Raw genomic sequence first — 19,486 nt, forward strand, 5'->3', positions numbered from 1 at the left:
CTATTCCTATTGTTACTACACATGCTTCAGCGCCTATGGTGGCTATATTGTTGCAGACCTCCTAAACAACATTCCTTGGTTCCTGCAAACTCCCCTCCTCTCCCTCTGCCATTGGGGTAAATTCTTTATTCACAGCCATTTAGATTCTTATCCTAAGGCAACAGCTCACGATGTCATTTCCTAGCCTGATATTTTCAGTAACTTATTTCTAATACACAGGTTTGTCAGTCTGGCATTCAAAGTTCTCCACCTTTTGCCATTATTTACTTTTTTTAAACAAATAGATCTTTCAGCAAAATGGAAGTAGCAACTATCTTGTGTTTACCCAATCCATTCTTTTGATTAAGCTTCTTCTCCTGACTAGATTCTAGAAGGCCATTTCCATATATCCAAATCTTACCTTAAGAGCTTAGCTTTTCTCTCGAGTGAACTGTATTTCCCCCTGAACTGGGGTGATAACCAGTACCCTTCTTAGGGCACTTACTACATCAGAGCATGTTGCTTATGGGAATCATAATGTGACACACAGAACCTTTAGGACAGTCTCCGCTTACATTTTATTTTTATATCCCCCTCAGTGCCCAGCACACAGTGCCCTGTGTATGCATGAAGGGCAAAGTTAGAAAAAACAGAAGTAATTGTCTAGAGTAATTCGATTGCTTGGTTTTCTTTAGGGATCCTGGGTAGTGAATTCAAATCCAGCGGACTTCTCTCAATTGTTTTTGGTTTCTGTGCAAAGGACACCTGAATTCTTCCCGGAACAGTTACACTGCTGAAAAGGAGGAGGAGGGGGGCGGGGAGGAAGAGGAAGAAGAAATTAGAATAAGAGGAAAATAATTGGCATCATAGGCTCTATTAACAAAAAGTAGAATACCTAGACCCAAGAAAGTAGTATTTCCACTGTACTCGGCATTGCCCAGGGCAATGATTATCACATTTTCAGACACTGACGTAGGGTAGATATCCATAGAAGGGAACAAGACTTACTAAAGTTCTGGAAATAATGGTCTATCCATCCATTCAACACATTTTTATTTTTTTTAAAAAGATTTTATTTATTTGAGAGAGAGAGATCACAAGTAGGCAGAGAGGCAGGCAGAGAGAGAAGGGGAAGCAGGCTCCCTGCTGAGCAGAGCCCGATGTGGGGCTCGATCCCAGGACCCTGAGATCACAACCTGAGCCGAAGGCAGAGGCTTAACCCGTTGAGCCACCCAGGCGCCCCATTCAACACATTTTTAAAAAGCATGTGCTATATGCTAGGCACTCTTCACAAAACGAAGGCTCTGCCCTTATAGGGCTTATGCTCTGGAGTGGGGTAGAGGAAGACAGACACGCCAGCGAATATTACAGTATGTGCGGAGAAATGGACACATAATGTACACAAATGTATAATGGAGACAAAAACAGCAAGAGAAGCGGGATAGAGAGGGTGGTGAGATCTGTCATTTTACAGGTGTTCAGGGGAACACTTCCCTGATGAAGTGGTATTTCAGCAGGGACTGAAGGAAGTTAGTGAGATTTGTAGCCGTCTGGGGGAAGTTTACAGGTAAACAGTTAAATGCAAAAGCCCAGGGAGGAAATATTAAGTGTTTGATGAACACAGATATGGGCAGCAGCGAGTGGAAGTAGGGACTACAAATCAAATAGGCCCTCACAGAACAATGTAAATCACTGAGGGAGTTTGGCCAGAGAGCAAGCAGATCAAGGGAAGCCAATTATTTGGCTATTAACAACCATCTGAGTGAGAGATAACAGTGGTTTTAGCCAGACTACTGGCAGAAGAGAGGACAAATGGCTGCTTTTGTAACAGGTTTTGAAGGTAAAGCTGTTAGGATTTGCAGATTTGGAAGTGGGTTGTTAGAGAGGGATCAAGAATGAGCCACAACGGGGTACCTGGGGGAAGGGGGGCTCAGTAGGTTAAGTGTCTGCCTTTGGCTCAGGTCTCGATCCTGGAGTTCCAGGATGGAGCCCTGAGCAGAGCCACAATGTTGGGCTCACTGCTCATCAGGAAGTCTGCTTCACCCTCTCCCTTGCCCCCGCCCCCAGCTCCTGTTCTCTCTCTTGCTCACTCTCTTCTCTCTCAAATAAATAAAGTCCTTAAAAAAAAAAAAAAAGAAGAGTCACAATGACTGTAACAGATTTGCCATTGACTAAGATTTAGGGTGACTGGGGTGGGAATGAGGAAAAAGATAAGCTTTAAAGATCTAGGTAGTAGAACAAACTGCAAATTGTTGGAAGAGGCAGGAGGAAGAGAAGACAGACAGCTTTGTAAGGAACAGAGCCGTCTCAAAACGCTAGGGCCTTCTTTATGGTGACGGCTCTGAGCAGTCAACATACACTGCCCGTGCATCTGCTGTGAGGACACAGAGGGAACTGCAGATTTTTAAGGACTCTTGTAACCTACTCAAACATACACGTTTTATTTTTCATTAACATTATGTAAGAAAACAGGTACATCTAGTATTTGGTACCAAACCTTTTTCCTTTCCATTATTTCTAAAAATTCAAGCTCAAAACACCCAAGATTTCAGGGGTGCCTGGGTGGCTCAGTGGGCTAAACCTCTGCCTTCGGCTCACGTCATGATCTCAGGGTCCTGGGATCGAGTCCCACATCGGGCTCTCTGCTCAGCGGGGAGCCTGCTTCCCTCTCTCTCTGCCTGCCTCTCTGCCTACTTGTGATCTCTGTCAAATAAATAAATAAATCTTAGGAAAAAAACAACACTCAAGATTTCAGTTTAAATCTAAAAACCTGCCTAACGAGAACCAGAGTGCTGAGAATAGGGATCTTGTCTTATATACCAAAGCAGAGGGCATATAGGCACTTAGTGAGTGAATAAATGGAAGGTACAAATAAGAGTTGTTTCAAGACTTTGATAGATTTTGCTTAACTGCCCCTTGAAAATGTGGTGCCCATTATTATTTCATGCACCAACAATATGACGGGACTTCCCTCCCCACAACTTTGCCAATACTCACAGTCACTGTGCTTTCTACAACTGCTAGTGTGGTGACAATTAGCATCTCATAGTTATTTGGGTAAGTAAGGGGGTTCTGCACTTTTTGTGCTTTAGTAGGCATCTGTATTATAAATTTTTAAAAAATTTTAATTTCCATATAGTTAACAATGGTATGATAGTTTCAGGTGTATGATACAGTGATTCAACAATTCCATGCATCACCTGGTGCTCATCACAAGGGCTTTCCTTAATCCCCATCACAACTTCACCCATCACCCCCACACTTTTTCTTCTATGAATTGTGTTTTAATATTTTTTGGTCATTTTTCTGGTTTTTTCTTCTCCAACTGGTATGAGTTCTTCATACACACTAGAAATTAAGACCATACATATGTTGCAAATATCTTGCTTTATCTTAAGCCATATAAAAATTTAAGATTTATTTTCTTTAATGTTGCTTTGCCACGTTAAATATTTTGTAGGTTGCATTTAAAAAGTTCATTTAATGTATAATGAGTTACTGACTATGAATGGTAAGAAAATGTACTAAATATTATGTGTGGGTAGCAATTAAAAAACCAAAAAGGATCCTATTTTCAGGCACATTACAATCAGGGAAGGCTGTTATATACAAGTTTACTTTATTTTATTTTAAAGGTTTTATTTGAGAGAGGGAATGAGAGAGAGCGAGCGAGCATGAGAAGGGGGAGGGTCAGAGGGAGAAGCAGACTCCCCGCTGAGCCAGGGACCCGATGTGGGACTCGATCCTGGGACTCCAGGATCATGATCTGAGCTGAAGGCAGTCCCTTAACCAACTGAGCCACCTAGGCTCATGCACGTTTATGATAAACTATGATGTAGGGCTGTGATATGCACGTTTATACACTATGCAGTAGGGCTGTGATAGTGGAAGTTCACCGTGAGTGTTCTTATGAAGCAGAGAGTATCCTGAATGATTTAGACAGGCTTTAATGAAAATTAAAATCAGAATTAGGCAGAGAGGTAAGATGTGAAGCGGGGCAAGTTCTAGGTACACTTCCAGAAGTCAACTGCATGAGCAGGTGTCAGGAAAAGGCACATTCAGGGAACAGTGCATTATCTGGCATGGGCTGGCTAATGTTGTAGAGAAAGAGTAAGACTACACCTGCTGAATTGTTTTGAATACTTTCCCTTCCATTATGTGGCCTGTAGCTGCCTTTGCCAGTGCCAGAAGCTTACCCAGGATGGTATAAACCTTGGAAAATGAAGCAGAAGCTGCAGGAAGGGAGATTTTCATTTTCATACCCCTTGCACACCACAGACCAGCCCATTTTGGGTTATGCACAGATGAATCAGGTTGACTAATGCCATATAATCTAAGGCATGGTTTGCACTTTCAGTTCTCTAATCTGAGTAGAATAGGTATTTAAGGTCCCTTGAGGGTAAAACGTCTAGGAAATCATAGATGCCACGCAGTATCAAATCTTATTTGGACCACTAATAAACATTTTTAGCTTACCTTAGACCCTAAGTATGGGGAAATCCTGATGAGATCCTTGGCATGGATACAGTCAGAGGCGGAAGCACTGTACTCCATTATTATCTATGTTCCGTGGGCTCTGGGTCACTGTTGCATGGTAGGATAAAGAACGACATAGCAGACATCGATTTTCTCATAAACACGGAAAACTTAAAATATAACTGGAAGGTTCAGTGCCCTCCAACCTCCAGGTTCAATTATAATTAAGACAGGTTAAACCAGATAGCTGCAAAAACACTTGTGAAGTGTATTTTAGTTTCTAGTCACTCAATAACTTGTGAGATCCAGGCTTAAATGTAAATGTTGCAAAGTTAGCATGGAATGATAAAATCCTTTGGGTAAGGATTTAAGAGATAATAGTGTCAATAATGTTTGAAAAAAATGTAAAGTCCTATATATTCTTCAAGGTTATTAGAGACGAAAACAGGTAAAGTATGACGGCTCCTGGTTCAGTTGGTTAAGCGTCTGCCTTCAGCTCAGGTCATGATCCCAGGGCCCTGGGATCGAGCCCTGCCTCAGGCTCCCTACTCAGTGGGGAGTCTGCTTCTCCCTCTGCCTCTGCTGCTCCCTCTGTTCATGCTCTCAATCTCTCTCAAATAAAAATCTTTAACACAAACATAAAGGCATGTATATTTAGCTAACCTGAGATTTTCTTCACTGTAAACTGAATTGTTCCCTAGCATACCCTAAGGCTAATACAGGGCAGATCATTAGCCATAAAGTACATTGTGGGATTAAAGGGGCAAAAGTATAGTTCAAAGGTTTTTGACAAAATCATATATTCCTATTACCTTTGAAAATAAACACTCAGAATTCTTGTATACATCTTAGATCCTGCTTGGACATTTCAATTTATTGGAATGCTTTTTGAAATACCGCATTACCATTACAATACAGAATGATATAATACAGACTCACACTTCAATTACCAGTCTAATAGCATCAGGGAAAATGGGACTTTTAGTCATAGCATGAAATATACACAGAATCTAAGGCTATCCAATTATTAGAGTGTTTTCAACTTAAAAAACAGATTGTAAAAAACTCAAAAGATGTTGCTAGGTTTACTGAGTGCTTCTGACACTGTAAAAATAAGACATAAAATAACACCAGTTACAACCATTAGGACTCACAATCATTTAAACGAAAGGACTGAAAGAGTTGTATGACTTAATTGTCCAGAATTTGTAAAATTCCTTGTTTCCCAATAAAACATTTCTAAACCACGCATATTCTCTAAAGCAGCTCTCCGGTGTATTAACACGCATGCTCTCTTGGCTAGTTGTTTGCTAGAAATTAGCAGGAATCGCTTTTTTCCTCCACTACCATCTGGCAAAGGTATAAAACCAAATTCCTTAATTCCTTCTGCCAGCTAGGCTGCCCCCTACTGGACTGTGTAAGACATAAATCCAGCAGGACGATGGGGACTACTTCCTAACTGTACAGGAGAAAAGGCATACCCACACCTCGAACTGAACTTCCCTGAATACGCACAGAAAGAATCCTTCAGAAAACTGAATTTCACAGTGGGGAAAAAAAGCAGCAGAGTGTTCTTTCTACAAGTAAACGATTTCAGTCACTGAGAATTGGTAGAAAAGAAGCTTTCTACAGTCTTAGTCTCCTTTTTCAACTCCTTGGTGGCCAACCTGGAACAGTTGTAGTTCATGGGTATACTGTAAAGCCAAACTTTTATGATGATTTGTGTATTAAAACAAATCATATTTTTGTGAGTCCATCTACTCTATGGATTTCTTTATGCATAAACACGACTCATAGTAGATACAGGCTGTGTAAAGCACATACACAAGTCTCTTGTCACAAGTATCAGCTTTTTCCAGAGCTGTTTGCTTTGCAAAGATTCATTTGAGTAGGAAGAGCTTTTTCTCTGTACTTCATCCCCAGGCCTGAGATTTGCAGTAATGCAGGACCAGTTTACCATCACTGCCAAAACACTACAAAAAGAAAAAAAAAAAAGGCAATAAATTAAACTCCATTTAATTATTATTCCTAGATGAGACTAAGGAAAAGAATGTCACACATATCATAAAATATCCTCCACCATGTAAGTTATCTATAAGATTATTTCTTTTAACAGATCCAGATTACTCTCCTATTCGGATCAGTAATCATAAATGTTTAATAAAACCTAGCATTTTTTTAGGCATGGGTGGGCTTGCATATTATTTTGTTCCTTTCCTACATCTCTGACGATAAGGTATGTACTGTTTTCTAGTAGTGGTGCTAGCATGTACACACGAATGATTACGGCCATTAAACTCTAAGAATGTTGAGTACAGTCATTCTTATTATGTAGCTTTCCTTTTCAATGTCTTCGGAGGCAGATCTGGATTACTGTACTTCAAAATCATTGTCTGCTGGTATTACGCATTTCTTAATTCTTCCATCACTATAGTCTGAGATCCACTTATGTTCTAAGTGTTAGATGTAACAAAGTAATCTCTCCTTTCATGACAGCTAAGAATGGCATATCATCTCTTAAAATGTTGTGAGTTCATGATCACTAATACACACAGATATGCATACTTCATTAGGAATCAAAGCACTGATGTTTATTACCTCATAGAGGGTTCCAACTTCCTGGTCTGGGGAGGGGGCAAAGGACTGATTCACATAAATAAACTGCAAGAAAGAAAAAAAAGAGGATTCATTTTTTAATGGTATCCTGATTAATCTGCACTTTTCTGGGTTCAGTCAGCTATTTCAGTCTGTTTTCAGAATTGTAAAAAGCTTCCCTAGACGCCTTCTAATTCCAGTAACTTACTTAACTGAGATCTCTCAAAGATCAATCACATCTTTTCTCTGGAGGACTAAAAGTAACAGAATTTCTGGTCCTAGAATAGTGGTTCCCAACTTTTTATAACTAAGAAACTTTTAAATATTGTCCTTACAAATAGCATTTGAAGGTTCATTCAAGAAAGTAATTACTGGAAATACTCATTTTCCCACTTATAATTAAAGACAGGATTTCTTCTGATGAAATTCTATACATAGCCCAAAAATCAAGAAATCTAATATTTGAGCTATATGTGTACTTTGCTGGGGGGGGGGGGGATGACAAACATGGTTGGAGATAGATACCTTGTTATCACCCGGGAAAACTCTCAAAGGTATTGCACTTCAGGGGAGTACCACTACTATTAAGTCACTTACAGCCATGTGAGGTTAAAAAAAAGTAACATAATTGAAGTAAAAAAGTAACATAGCCTTGTTCTTTAAAGGATTCACTCTTTAATGATTCAGTTTGATCTATTTTTACTAAAACATTTCTAGTACTTAAAACATTTCTGGGAGCACCTGGGTACTTCAGTCTGTTATGTGTCTGGCTTCAGCTCAGGTCTGGGATCCAGCCCTGCATCAGGCTCCCTGCTCAGCCAGAAGTCCGTTTCTCTCTCTCAAATAAATAAATAAAATCTTTTAAAAAAACCAGTAACAAAACAAAAAAACATTTTTGAAGACCCTAAAATGAAAGGCCACAGTGTCAAAGTGGCTTTGATAATTTTCTTTTTTAGAAAACAAAACACATTATTTGCAGGTTAACATACTCAATTTTCCTTTGTAATCAAATTCTAAGGCTAAAATTTCCTGGGCTTAACATAGTCTTTTTTTTTTTTTTTAAAGATTTTTTTTTTAATTAGTTATTTGACAGACAGAGATCACAAGTAGACAGAGAGGCAGGCTGAGAAGAGGGGGAAGCAGGCTCCCCGCTGAGCGGAAGCCCGATGTGGGGCTTGATTCCAGGACCCTGAGATCATGACCTGAGCTGAACACAGAGGCTTTAACCCACTGAGCCACTCAGGCGCCCCTTAACATAGTCTTTAAAGAAAAAAAAAAAAACAGCATTGGAATAGTTGCTTGAGAGATACTACATGGGTTACCAGCCGTAACAAGAATAAATATTGCTTCCATGTCTCCCCAAGGTAATACAGTGTAATTAAGAATAGAAACTCTCTAAGAGATAGATCTAGGTTTGAATTTTGGCTCCAAATACAAATAACCTTTCTCACCCTATTTCCTTATTTGTAGATGTGGGAAATAACAATACCTGTGCTTCACGGGGCTGCTGGGAAAGATAAAATGAGATAGGACACATCATGGATCAGTGCCTGGTATATGTATTCAATAGACACTAGTTATAATGATTAAATTATTTCAGAATAGTCCATGCGTCATTATCAATTCATGGTTAAGACTGAGTAATGTTCTAACATAAAAACTCAGGAACTTAACAGAAATCAGTGTGCATTTTAATGTGAATTTCCTGTAATACATACACAATAATTTGTGTTTAGTTCCTGGCAGTTTGACTGGACAGAGATTTAATCCTGGTACATTTTAAATTAGAAGAAGGGCTCTTGATGACTGTTTATTTTAGCAAATAGTCACTGAGTGTCTCCTATGTGCTGGAAACTGTACAAAGTGTGGAACTATGAAGATTATTATGATCTCCTCCCTCAATGAGTTGTTGATCTAATGGAAAGGCAGATACACAAATATAAAAGAATACAGATGGGGAAAGTGCCTGTGACAAGGTATACAGTTCACAGAGATGTGGCATCAGGTCAGCCTAGCAGAAAGGTCAGGGAAATTTCCTGAAGGGGATACTTGAGAAATAAACAGGACTTACTAGGTGAAGAGAATAATAAGGGCTTTGGAGGCAAAAGGGCAAAAGTAAGGACTATGAGTGTTGAGGGGACAGTAGAGTAGATGTAGTAGAGAACTACAGGAACTCAACGTGGTTTGTGTTAACAGGAGTTAGCAATTGAAAGCGACTAATAAAGAAAAGCAATACATCTAATTTAAAATTCCATGAAAGTAAAATGTTCATGATATAATCTTTTGCTAAATACTACAACATGGGAAAGATAAAATTATTTTCAAAAATGATTTTGTTTTTAAATCGCTAGTCTTTGCTTTCATCATTATGAAACATTCTGTAGTAGCTTTCTCAGGAAGGGTTCATGGGAACAATTCCAAGTTCTTGCGCATTGCTAATAGTTTATGTCTATTGAAAGTCAGTTTTTGGGGTGCCTGCGTGGCTCTGTCAGTAAAGCATCCAACTCTTGGTTTTGGCTCAGGTCATGATCTCAGGATCTTGCTATCAGCTCTGAGTCAGGCTCTGTGCTCTGCATGGAGTCTGCTTGAAATTCTCTCCTTCTCCATCCCCCTGGGCTTCTCCCCAGCTTGCACGCACTCGGTCATGTGTACCCCCACCACTGACAAAATAAACAAATAAATAAAGCCAGCTTTGTTGCATAGAAAATTCTAATCTCAATTTCTTTCCTTATAACTTTGCTATCAACATTTGATGATAATTAATTTTCTTTCAAAGTCATGTTCTCTTTTTTTCCCTATGTGTCTAAAGGAGTTTTTTGTTTCTTAATTTCAACCCTAGTTAATCTCATCAGAATACTTCTTGGTTCTTATTATTCTTTGTTGATATGGTCAGATAATTTTTCAAAATGTATTTCCAATTCTTATTAAGAAATTTCCCTTAATAGTTTTAAATATTCATTTTGTTCTTTTACCTTCTCAGGGACTCCTGTTATCCATATGTTCACTGTCCTTTATTCATACTCAATTACTTGCCTCCTTTTCTGAAATATTTTTTATCTTTCTTTTTCTTTCCTTTTTTTTTTTTAAAGATTTTATTTATTTATTTGACAGACAGAGATCTCAAGTAGGGGGATGGGCAGGCAGAGAGAGAGAGAGAGGAGGAAGAAGCAGGCTCCCTGCTAAGCAGAGAGCCCGATGTAGGGCTCAATCCCAGGACTCTGGGATCACGACCCAAGCTGAAGGCAGAGGCTTAAACCCACTGAACCATCCAGGCACCCCTACCTTTCTTTCTGATTAAAAAAATTGACCTTTATTGGACTTCTGGGTGGCTCAGTCAATTAAGCATCTAACTCTTCATTTCGTCTCAGTGACATGAGATCAAGCCCTGAGTCAGGCTCTGCACTGGGCCTGGAGACTACTTAAGATTCTCTCTCCCTCCCCCTTTTGCCCCTCTCCTAGGGGGGAAAACAACAACAACAACCAAAAAACAGGGTTTTTTGCCTTCTACTTTTTCTAAGGCATTATTGGTTATTTGCTCTTAGTTTCTCCTACTTAAATCTCCATTTCCAGAATAATTTTTTTTATTTATAATTCTTTTCCTGAGCTGTGTCACTTCAATTAAGTTTTCCTAATGATGATTTCTGATGTTCTTTCACATCTTTCATCATTTTCTTATTGTCTTTTAGCTTGTTCTGAAATATTAAGTTAGTTATTGACCTGTATCTTTTTGGCATGCTTTCATTGTCTTCAGGAATGTTATTTTTCTTTCTTATAACATTGTATGGGATTTAATCTTGATACTTCTCTCTGTTGCCCCCCCCCTTTTTTTTGAAGATTTACTTATTTACTCTCTTAAGAGAGAGAGCACGAGTGGGAGGGTGTGAGGGATAGGAAGAAAGAATCTCAAGCAGACTCTGTGCCAAGGGCAGAGCCTGACATGGCGCTTGATCACAGGACCCTGAGACTGAGACCCAAGCAGAAACCAAGAGTCAGCTGCTTAACCAACTGTGCCACCCTGCTGCCCCTCCACTGCTTATTTTTATATATAGTTTCTTCAACTTTAGCTTTCTACTCTTTCTCTCCACTTTGACCTGGTATTTCTCTTTCCTTCTTCTTTCATGTTACTAATGTGTTCAATTTTGTTTCACTTCTAGAAGTTCCTCCTCAGTGTGGGGTCTTGTCCCGCCACGGAGCCCTATTGAGTCTGTTTGGAGAGCTTTCTGGGGCTAGACTGCCGCAGCCCCTTCAGCCCTCCTTGGGGCAGAAGCACTGTAATTACCTGCTACTGCAGAGGAACAAATCTTCTCAATTTCAGCTACCATATTTATGGCCTGCTCTACTTCCCAGTGAATACACGCTGGCTATTTTAGGCTCTCCTTCTCTCAGTGATGCCAGGTGCCAAACCTGTCGCTTCTTTCAGCACATTTGGTGATGCCATGCATTTCAGGGTTCATGAGGATACTCCCTCAACTAGGTTTGTTATAAATACTCATCAACTGTTTTTTGGTTTTGCTATCTAATCAACAGCATTTTTGTGGTAATGTGAACATCTAATCATGCCTCTGACACCACTATCTTCATTGAATCCCTAGCATTATATTTTCCTTAACATCCATTTTGCTTAAAATACTGTGGGGTACAGCTAAATGAAAGTCAGATATGAGTTCTAGTTCAGTCAAGGGAAGTGACAAAATGATTCCACTTTTGTTTGTTTCCTATTGCTTCCATGGAAAGAACTAATCAGATTCACTACAAAGGTTTGAAGTTGAACCATATGAAACTGCTATTTTTATCTGTTATAATGGTTGACTGATGGCAGTTTTACATGGTTCAAGCTAATACACATTGGTATCAAGCAAGTGTTTTCAGATTACTGAATACAGGCAACACAGAGTCAAGACAGGCAACACAAGAGTCAAGTCAACACGGGACATGGCATCATTTCATCTTCTACTCAGAAATTCTGATAGTAATGCCTTAATTATTTGGTACTCTTCCAGTTTTCTATTTCACCAACTCTTCGGGCTGTATCCTTCGTACAGACAGCTTCTGCTCATTTCTCCCAAGTCTGTATCCTCAGTCCCCTAAGGTTTTCATTAAGTCTTGGATGCTAGTAAAGTCCTCTGCTCCTGTGATTTTAGCTACCATAAGCATGTGGATGACATTATAATCTGCCACGCATCCACAGCATTTCTTTAAATTCTATACGGCAATCTTGTAAAACGTGCTTTTCTCACTCTAACTGATCACAAAGGCAACTTCCTCTGGAAGATTCTTTGGCTCTATGCTATTCCTGCCTCAAACACCTTCTATTTAGTGACCTACCCTCCACTTACTTTTGTACCTATAACCTTCATGAGAGTCACTTACTGCCAAACTCTAGTTTTTTCCCCCTCAGTGACAGAAAGAAAGAAATTCCAACACATACCACTTTAACAAATTAATTCACTCATTTTATGTATTCTTACTTTTAAGTTCATAAACAACTATAACACAAACACTAATGCATACAAATCTTAATTTGCATTTTAGAAAAATATTTACTGATTCTTTATTTACCAACTACTTCTTATACTACCTGTGTTAGTATTGACCACGATTGTGATCTGCAGATAAAGGTGTCTGATATATTACTTATAACATGTGACAAAAAACAACAACAAATACATGGAGCCATTTAAAATTCTGTAGTGAGATACCAAGTCAAAAACCAGTGGCATTTAAAATATTACTCCTTACAACTGCCACCACAAAGTGTTTACCATGTACTATATTATGAAATAGGTTATCTTCCTTAGTTCTTCCATGACACCGCAAAAAATATACTGCTTACCTCAAGAAGACTGGGAGGGAACACTGATAGTAAAAAACATATTTTAAAAAACCCAGAACTTCTCTATACTAATGTTCTAAGAGAGATCTTACTGCATGAGCTTTCAGTGACTGAGGAAAAAAAAAACCCAATACAGCAGGTTAAAAAGCAGTTTGCACTGTAAAAGCAAATCTAAAAATCGTTTCATTTCTGAGTTCCCCAGAGAATTTGATGAAGTACAGAAATTCCATAAACAAAAGAAATACAGGCATTACTAAAGGAACATATGTGGCTCCATATTCATTTCTATGTACAACAGTTATTCATAGTTGCCTAGGAACTACTGTGAATTTATGTAGGGAAATGACCACTGTTACTTTCATACCAGCTGTTCAGAGGCCACAAGCTTAAGGAACTTTTTGATGAAGTCAATGAGTCCTTGAATGGTTCGGGTTCGCTCTACAGCCCACTTCTTTGTTTTCATTATAGGGGTGTCTCCCACAGCTTTCAACAGGACATCAACTGTCAAAGAAAAAAAAACACTGGCAATTACACTGAGCCATCCAAAGTAAATGTGATATAAAAGACTTCAGAAAACTTAAACCTTTAATTGAAATACAGTTTCTGTATTTATGATACTGGAGGCATGTCTAAGATGTACAAATGTTAGGTAATATTCTTTCTCATCATGCTTTTGTGGATTTTTTCCCCTTGACCCTACAGTCCCACAAAGACCTCCCCATGAAACTGACCTTTAAAATGCATTTGCACATAACAGGCAATTCCAAAGAGAAGAAATGAAGATAGAAGAGAAGATAGTACAAAAGAAAATAAGAAAAAATATGTAAGATAATGCTATGTCCTTTTTCAACGGCCAAACTAGTAAAATTATAATAATAACAATGCAGACAGTATTGCTGTTGGGAAAGCAAAATTGTACACCCTTTCTGGAGAATATTATGGTAATAGATATCCAAATACTTCAAGATATACTTTGACTCAGTAACACTTCTAGGAATCTAGTTTAAGAAAAATATGAGATGTGAAAAGAGTCACTTAAAAGGATTTCACCTTTTTTGGAGATTTTATTTTTACAGAAAAAAAAACAAAAAACAAATAAAAAAAACCTTGGTAAACCTAACTACCCAGCAAGGACATTTAGAAGATTGGTTAAATAAAGGATATTACACTCTATGATAGAATTTACCTAATACAGTGAAGCACAAAATTCTAAATTCCCTGGTTTCAAAATCCTGCTTCTGTCACTTACTAGGTTATATATCAGGACAAGCTTTTAATCACCCTGTACCAGTTTCTCCATTTGTAAAATGAGGATATCATCTACCTCACAAGGCTGTGAGGATTAAATTAGTTAATACACATAAAGTACTTAGAACAGTATCAGCTCATAACTCATACTTACTGAACCCTAAGATTATTAAGCTGCCACTAGAGAAAATTACAAAAACATACTTAACAGTGTGACAAAGTTATCAAAATGTACTAAATACAAAACAGCATGTACGATAGGATATCGATTTCATTAAAACCACCACAAACATATTCACAGAAATGTGGACTATGGACCAAAATGCTACTTCTTAGTAGTGACATTAGAGACGATCACTTGATTTTATTTGTGCTTTTTGTAACCACCAAGTTTTCTACAATAAACTTAATAAACTAATAAAAAGTATTAAAAAGAAAATACAACTAGGGGCCAAAAGACTTCAGATAGAGAAATCAAGTTTCAATATCTAGACAGGGATGCCTGGGTGGCTCAGGTGGTTATGGGGTCTGTCTTTGGCTCAGGTCATGATTCCAGAGTCCTGGAATCAAGTCCCCCATTGGGCTCCCCGCTGAGCGGGGAGCCTGCTTCTCCCTCTTCCTGCTGCTCCCCTGCTTGCACACACGCTCTCTCTGAAAAATAAATAAAATCTTAAAAAAAAAAAAAAATCCAGATATCTACAATCAAGAGTTAACACTGAAAGCAAAATAGTGTACTGCTGCCCCCTAAAGTCAGCTCTATCCTACTACATCTTCCTTGTCTCATTCCTTGGTCTTAAACATTGAGATTCCCACCAGGTCTCTGCAGTTTATTCAAGGTTTGCCCCTAGAATGAAAGAATCCAGAACACAGGACACATACAATTTATCTTCCAGCTCAAGTTTATCTTCCTTTCTCCATTTAATAATTATAGCTTCAGTTATTTAAATATAAATGAATTGGGAGATAACAGAGAAGATTTTGGTTGACTCAGCTTCCATACCTCCCTTAACCCTTGGGACCTATCGATAACTCAACTATAACTGGGTATTTCAGTAAAGTGAGGCAGAAAATATTGTGAGTTATAGATACTACTGAAGGAAGAAGAGCGGGAAGGCAAGAAGCTAGGAAAGTTACTTACAGTAGCTATAGCTGTAACTTTTTTTCTTTTTTTAAATTCTAAAGGTGATTTGCTTAGAGTTCTCAACCATAGCTATACATTAGAACCAAGATTTACAAGAATACAGGAATCCACAACAATTACATTAGGATCTTCTGGAAGTAGTGCACTGGTATGTTCAAAAGCTCTCCCAAGTAATCCTAATTAGTTCCTAAGGACCAACAACCTTGGTCAGCTTCAGGAATCTGTATTCTTCTGTAGCTTAAACTAAAGCTGGAGCATATGAAATACTGAAGCTTCTTCCATCAGAAGAGATCCTCAAAAAAGGACAACTTCAGGGTAGATATTGAAAAGCTAGAAATTAAGTTTTTCATCACAGAGGCAAACTCAAACGCTCCCAAGAGCCAGAAAATGAAAATACCATTTCTTAATGGTGGTTTTAAGAAAAAGAAAACTAAGCAGACCAGAGAAAACATGCCATATAAGCTGAGGCCGTATCTGGGTTATTTTTTTGCCTCTGTTTTACTCAGCTATCTTCAGGGTCAAGTAGTAAGCTTTTGACTGAGGCTGTCAAAGCCAACTCTAGCTCCCCTCCCCCAAACAAACAAACAAAACCCCTCAACAACAAAAAACCTTTGAAGTCTGTTTCTGCTTATAGTAAAATGAGAAAAAAAAGAACAGGAAATCTGTAAAAATCATGGAATTCTTCTGAAAGACTCTAGTGCTTCTTTTCAGAAATCATCACAGGTTTCTGTTACTCTACTAGGGTATCATGTGGAAATAACAGAGTAAGTTTCCCCCCAAATGTAGAGGCGGTCTGACTTCAAACGGAGCGGGTGCCAGGAGACCATTCTCCAAAAGCAGCAGAAACTGATGTTCCATCGAAACGCTGTGAGATCACGGACTAGAAAACATGCCATACCTAGATTTTAAAACTCTGGACTGATAAAAACCGAGGCCTAGGGTCAACCAATCCGAATCGTAATCGCTGATGCGAGGATTTTTTCAGAGGCAACTCTACAGAGGATGCTCAAGGCCAAGTGACTTCCTTAGGACTTTCCATCAATGGCGAACCAATTCCCAAGCAATGAAGGGTTTGAGGACTAATTCAAGCAATGAAATGACTCGCTTATAAAGGTTCCAAACCTTTGGGGGTGGTTTGGGGTGGGGCGGAGGAGGAGGAGATCCTATGCCTTTGGTTTTCTCTTGACACTCTTCAAACTTGATAAAATTCGTTTTTGGTACAAGGAGTGAATTCACAGGCATTTGATACAAGGCGAACTAACCGGAAGGCGTTTTTTCTAATCCAAACTTGCCACCGACCATCCCTAACTTAACCTTAAGCCATTAATCAAGTAACTACGTCCCCTGTTAAGCACTTGGACCCGCCCGAGATCCCACTCAGCCCCCACCTCCAACGGGCCCGCAGTCTGGCCAATTCAAAGGAGGAGTGGAACGCAGTGTAAGAAGTACTGTGGCGGTCAAGGACCCCACACCACACCGCGAGGGTGCGTCCGGAGACCGCTCTCCCCAGAGCTACTCAACTCAAAGGTCCCGAAAGCCGAAAACCACACCACTTCTCTCCTCACTGGTCAAAAGCCACGACTGGGCCCAGCCTCCTCGAAATTTTGCTCCTTTATTGGCCGCCAGGGACCCAGTCGGACGCAATCTAAACCTCCCGCCTCTGCCTGGAAAGAAACTGCTCTCAAAATTACTTTTTTTCTTGGTGTCGCCGGCAGGTTCCTCTGTCCCCGGGGAGACCGCAGCGGAAGAAGGGGGCTCCGGAGTGGCTGTTTCTGGGGAGACCTCCGTAGGTCCTTCGCCTTCAGCAGCAGATGAGGGAGGAAGCTGCAACGCTGAGACCGACTCCTCAGCCATCTTGCTCAGTGCAAGGCGAGGGCGGAAGTGCTGGCTCAGCGTGTTCAGGGGGCGGGGTTTACGCCGGGGGGCGTCGCTGAAGAGGCGCCGGTGTGGTGGCCGGGGGAACTCAACCCAACGGTGAAAGTTGGAGTTGTAGATTGGTCCTCTACGTGGAACATGCCGCGGAGCCCTGACTACTAATCCCGCAACTACGCTTTTGCACGGCAACAGTCCTCCGGAAGGAGTCGGCGAACAACTTACCCGCGCGCCGCGTAGTGCGCAGGCGCCTCTCTGACTAGCGGGCTCGGGGCTGGAGATGTTTCCGCTTCCCTTCGCCCAGGCCCCGCCCGGGCCCCGCCCAGGCCCCGCCCCGCGGCTCGGGAGCGCGCGCGCGCGCGTGCGGGAGGGGGCGGGTGGGGAAGGATCGCCGGTGAGATCCTGAGGCGAGGCTCGCGCGCCCGCCCCCGCCCTGGCCCCCAGCGCCCACCCGGTCGGCCCGGCTCAGCCATGATCAAGGCGATCCTCATCTTCAACAACCACGGGAAGCCGCGGCTCTCCAAGTTCTACCAGCCCTACGTGAGTATCCCGCCGCCGCCGATCCGCGCGAGGGGGAGTCGTTGGCGGCTGGCAGCGCCCTCAGGGCGACCCCCTGAGGCGCGCCGCGGCCCTTCGCGCGCCCTCGGCCGCCTCGCGCTCCCGGGCTGTCAGCCTCTCGCCCGGGGCGAGCGAGGTGCCCACCTCCCGCCGCGCTCCTGTCCTCCGACGTGGCTCTGCCCGGGCGGCTCCTCCGCCGGTCTGTGGGCTGGGCGGCTTCCCCGAGGCGCGGGCGAGGCCCCGGGCACTTCCCGGGGCCGGGGGCCCTCGGCGGTCGGGCGGCCGCAGCCCACCTGCGCCCGCGAGCCCACCCGGCGCTCCGGCCTGCCCGCCGCCCGAGCTCGGGGCGCGCCGAGGGACTGGGGCTCGCGGCCCCACCTCCCTGACTCGCAGCCTCTCCCGGCCGACTTCTCTCTCTCCTCCTGTGGACAGATGGGCTCCTGTTTTTCCCGGTAATCCCCTCGTCGCGCAGGAACTTGCGGCTTCCTGCGTTCGCCTGAGCGCTCGCTCTGGACCGTCTCCCCTGGGTGCTCGGTCCAGCCCTCGGCCGCCCGGTGTGACTTTCAGGTGCCTCCTTATTAGAGAAAAAGATAAAGTGAGGACCGGACTTTTTTTTTTTTTTTTTTTTAAATGGAGCTTTTCCCCTAGTGGCCGTGAAGGAGGTCCTGCAGTAGCCGGCGACGTTTGACCCGTGACAGCTGTGACCGTCCCTAACCTGAAAGTTCCCATTGCAGCTGCTGGTTTGGCATTTCGCTCCTTAAGGGGATGGGGTCTCGTCTGCAGCTTTTATTCTACTTAGGAAGAACGGTCATATTCGTAAAACTCTCCGTGCAGTGTAAATGGTGTTGCAGAAAATGCAGGAGGTTTTAAGGGGGGGAGTAATGAGGGTTACAGACGTAGGTGCCTGTCTGAGGGCAAAATTCACCGCTAGGTAAAACGTAAAATGGAGCTGTCCGTGTGAGGATTCCTGTAGAGATATTAACTATTGGGTCGTATGGGGGCATTCTGCTTAGAGTCAGAAATGAACTTTCAATTAAATACTGAAATCGTGCCAAGGCTAGCACTTCTGTGCAGATAAACCCCAGATGGAAATGATGCCTGCCGTTGAAAATTAAATGTGAAAATGTCACTTGGCTTAAAATGATAATGCAGTCTGTGGAGGTGTTAGCCGAAGTGAGAAATCTTGAGCTTATTCCTCATTTCCTTAAGCAGTTTTGCTTCTGAGGGTGATAAGGAATATTTTCCTCTGTTCCCGTTTGGTTTTAGTATGGTGTAATTCAAATACTAACGCTGTTGTTTCTGAGTTCGGTATGATTTTTTTTTTAAGATTTTATTCATTTATTTGACAGACAGACACAGTGAGAGAGGGAACGCAAGCAGGAGGAGTGGGAGAGGGAGAAGCAGGCTCCCCGCTGATCAGGGAGCTCCATGCGGGGCTAGATCCCAGGACTTTGGTATCATGACCTGAGCAGAAGGCAGACGCTTAACGACTGAGCCACCCAGGCGCCCCTCGATATGATTTTTTTTTTAACCCAGAATAAAATCATAGTTGATCCTTCTGAGTGGGGGAAAAATGCCCTTAACTGTAGGTTGTTACCCATTTTCCTAAAATGCAGTATTGGTCTTTACTGAAGGAATCTTTTTTCTTACTGTATTCCCTGGGTCATCCATTTGCAGGGTAGGAAAGGTGTTTTGTGTTACTGAAACAAATCAAAGACGTGTTTTTTCATAGCTACACTTAATACCAGTACTCAAAATGGTGAGTTTCCTGGCTACTTCGTGGT

The 19,486-nt window shown here is 41.6% G+C and overlaps 2 protein-coding genes across 6 annotated transcripts in view; one reads left to right on the plus strand and one right to left on the minus strand.

The window, feature by feature from the left end:
- Positions 1-536: 536 nt before the first annotated feature.
- On the minus strand, positions 537-17,569 carry ATG12 (autophagy related 12; the record flags this gene model as incomplete). Of its 4 annotated transcripts, XR_013966853.1 has the most annotated exons (6): positions 16,964-17,253; positions 13,248-13,384; positions 7,054-7,116; positions 6,280-6,428; positions 4,456-4,563; positions 537-772 (listed from the first exon to the last, which is right to left on the minus strand). XR_013966853.1 is itself a non-coding variant. In XM_080804057.1 (4 exons), exons 1-4 carry the CDS (start codon positions 17,124-17,126, stop codon positions 6,369-6,371), a joined length of 423 nt encoding a protein of 140 aa, XP_080660183.1. In that variant the 5' UTR covers positions 17,127-17,569. The 4 variants fall into 4 exon arrangements, 2 of the variants coding, with proteins under 2 accessions (XP_080660183.1, XP_080660184.1); XR_013966852.1 differs by lacking the exon at positions 4,456-4,563 and having other exon boundaries at positions 16,964-17,414; XM_080804057.1 differs by lacking the exons at positions 537-772; positions 4,456-4,563 and having other exon boundaries at positions 5,295-6,428; positions 16,964-17,569.
- AP3S1 (adaptor related protein complex 3 subunit sigma 1) overlaps positions 17,514-19,486 on the plus strand; it is a 75,474-nt gene continuing 73,501 nt past the window's right edge. For both annotated transcript variants that reach the window (XM_080804053.1, XM_080804054.1), the window contains exon 1: positions 17,514-17,684. In XM_080804053.1, the coding sequence (XP_080660179.1) occupies positions 17,616-17,684 (69 nt within the window). In that variant the 5' untranslated portion in view covers positions 17,514-17,615. The remainder of the gene's footprint in view (positions 17,685-19,486) is intronic.

Source organism: Martes martes, assembly GCF_963455335.1.
Source record: "Martes martes genome assembly, chromosome: 5".
Classification (NCBI taxonomy): Eukaryota; Metazoa; Chordata; class Mammalia; order Carnivora; family Mustelidae; genus Martes; species Martes martes.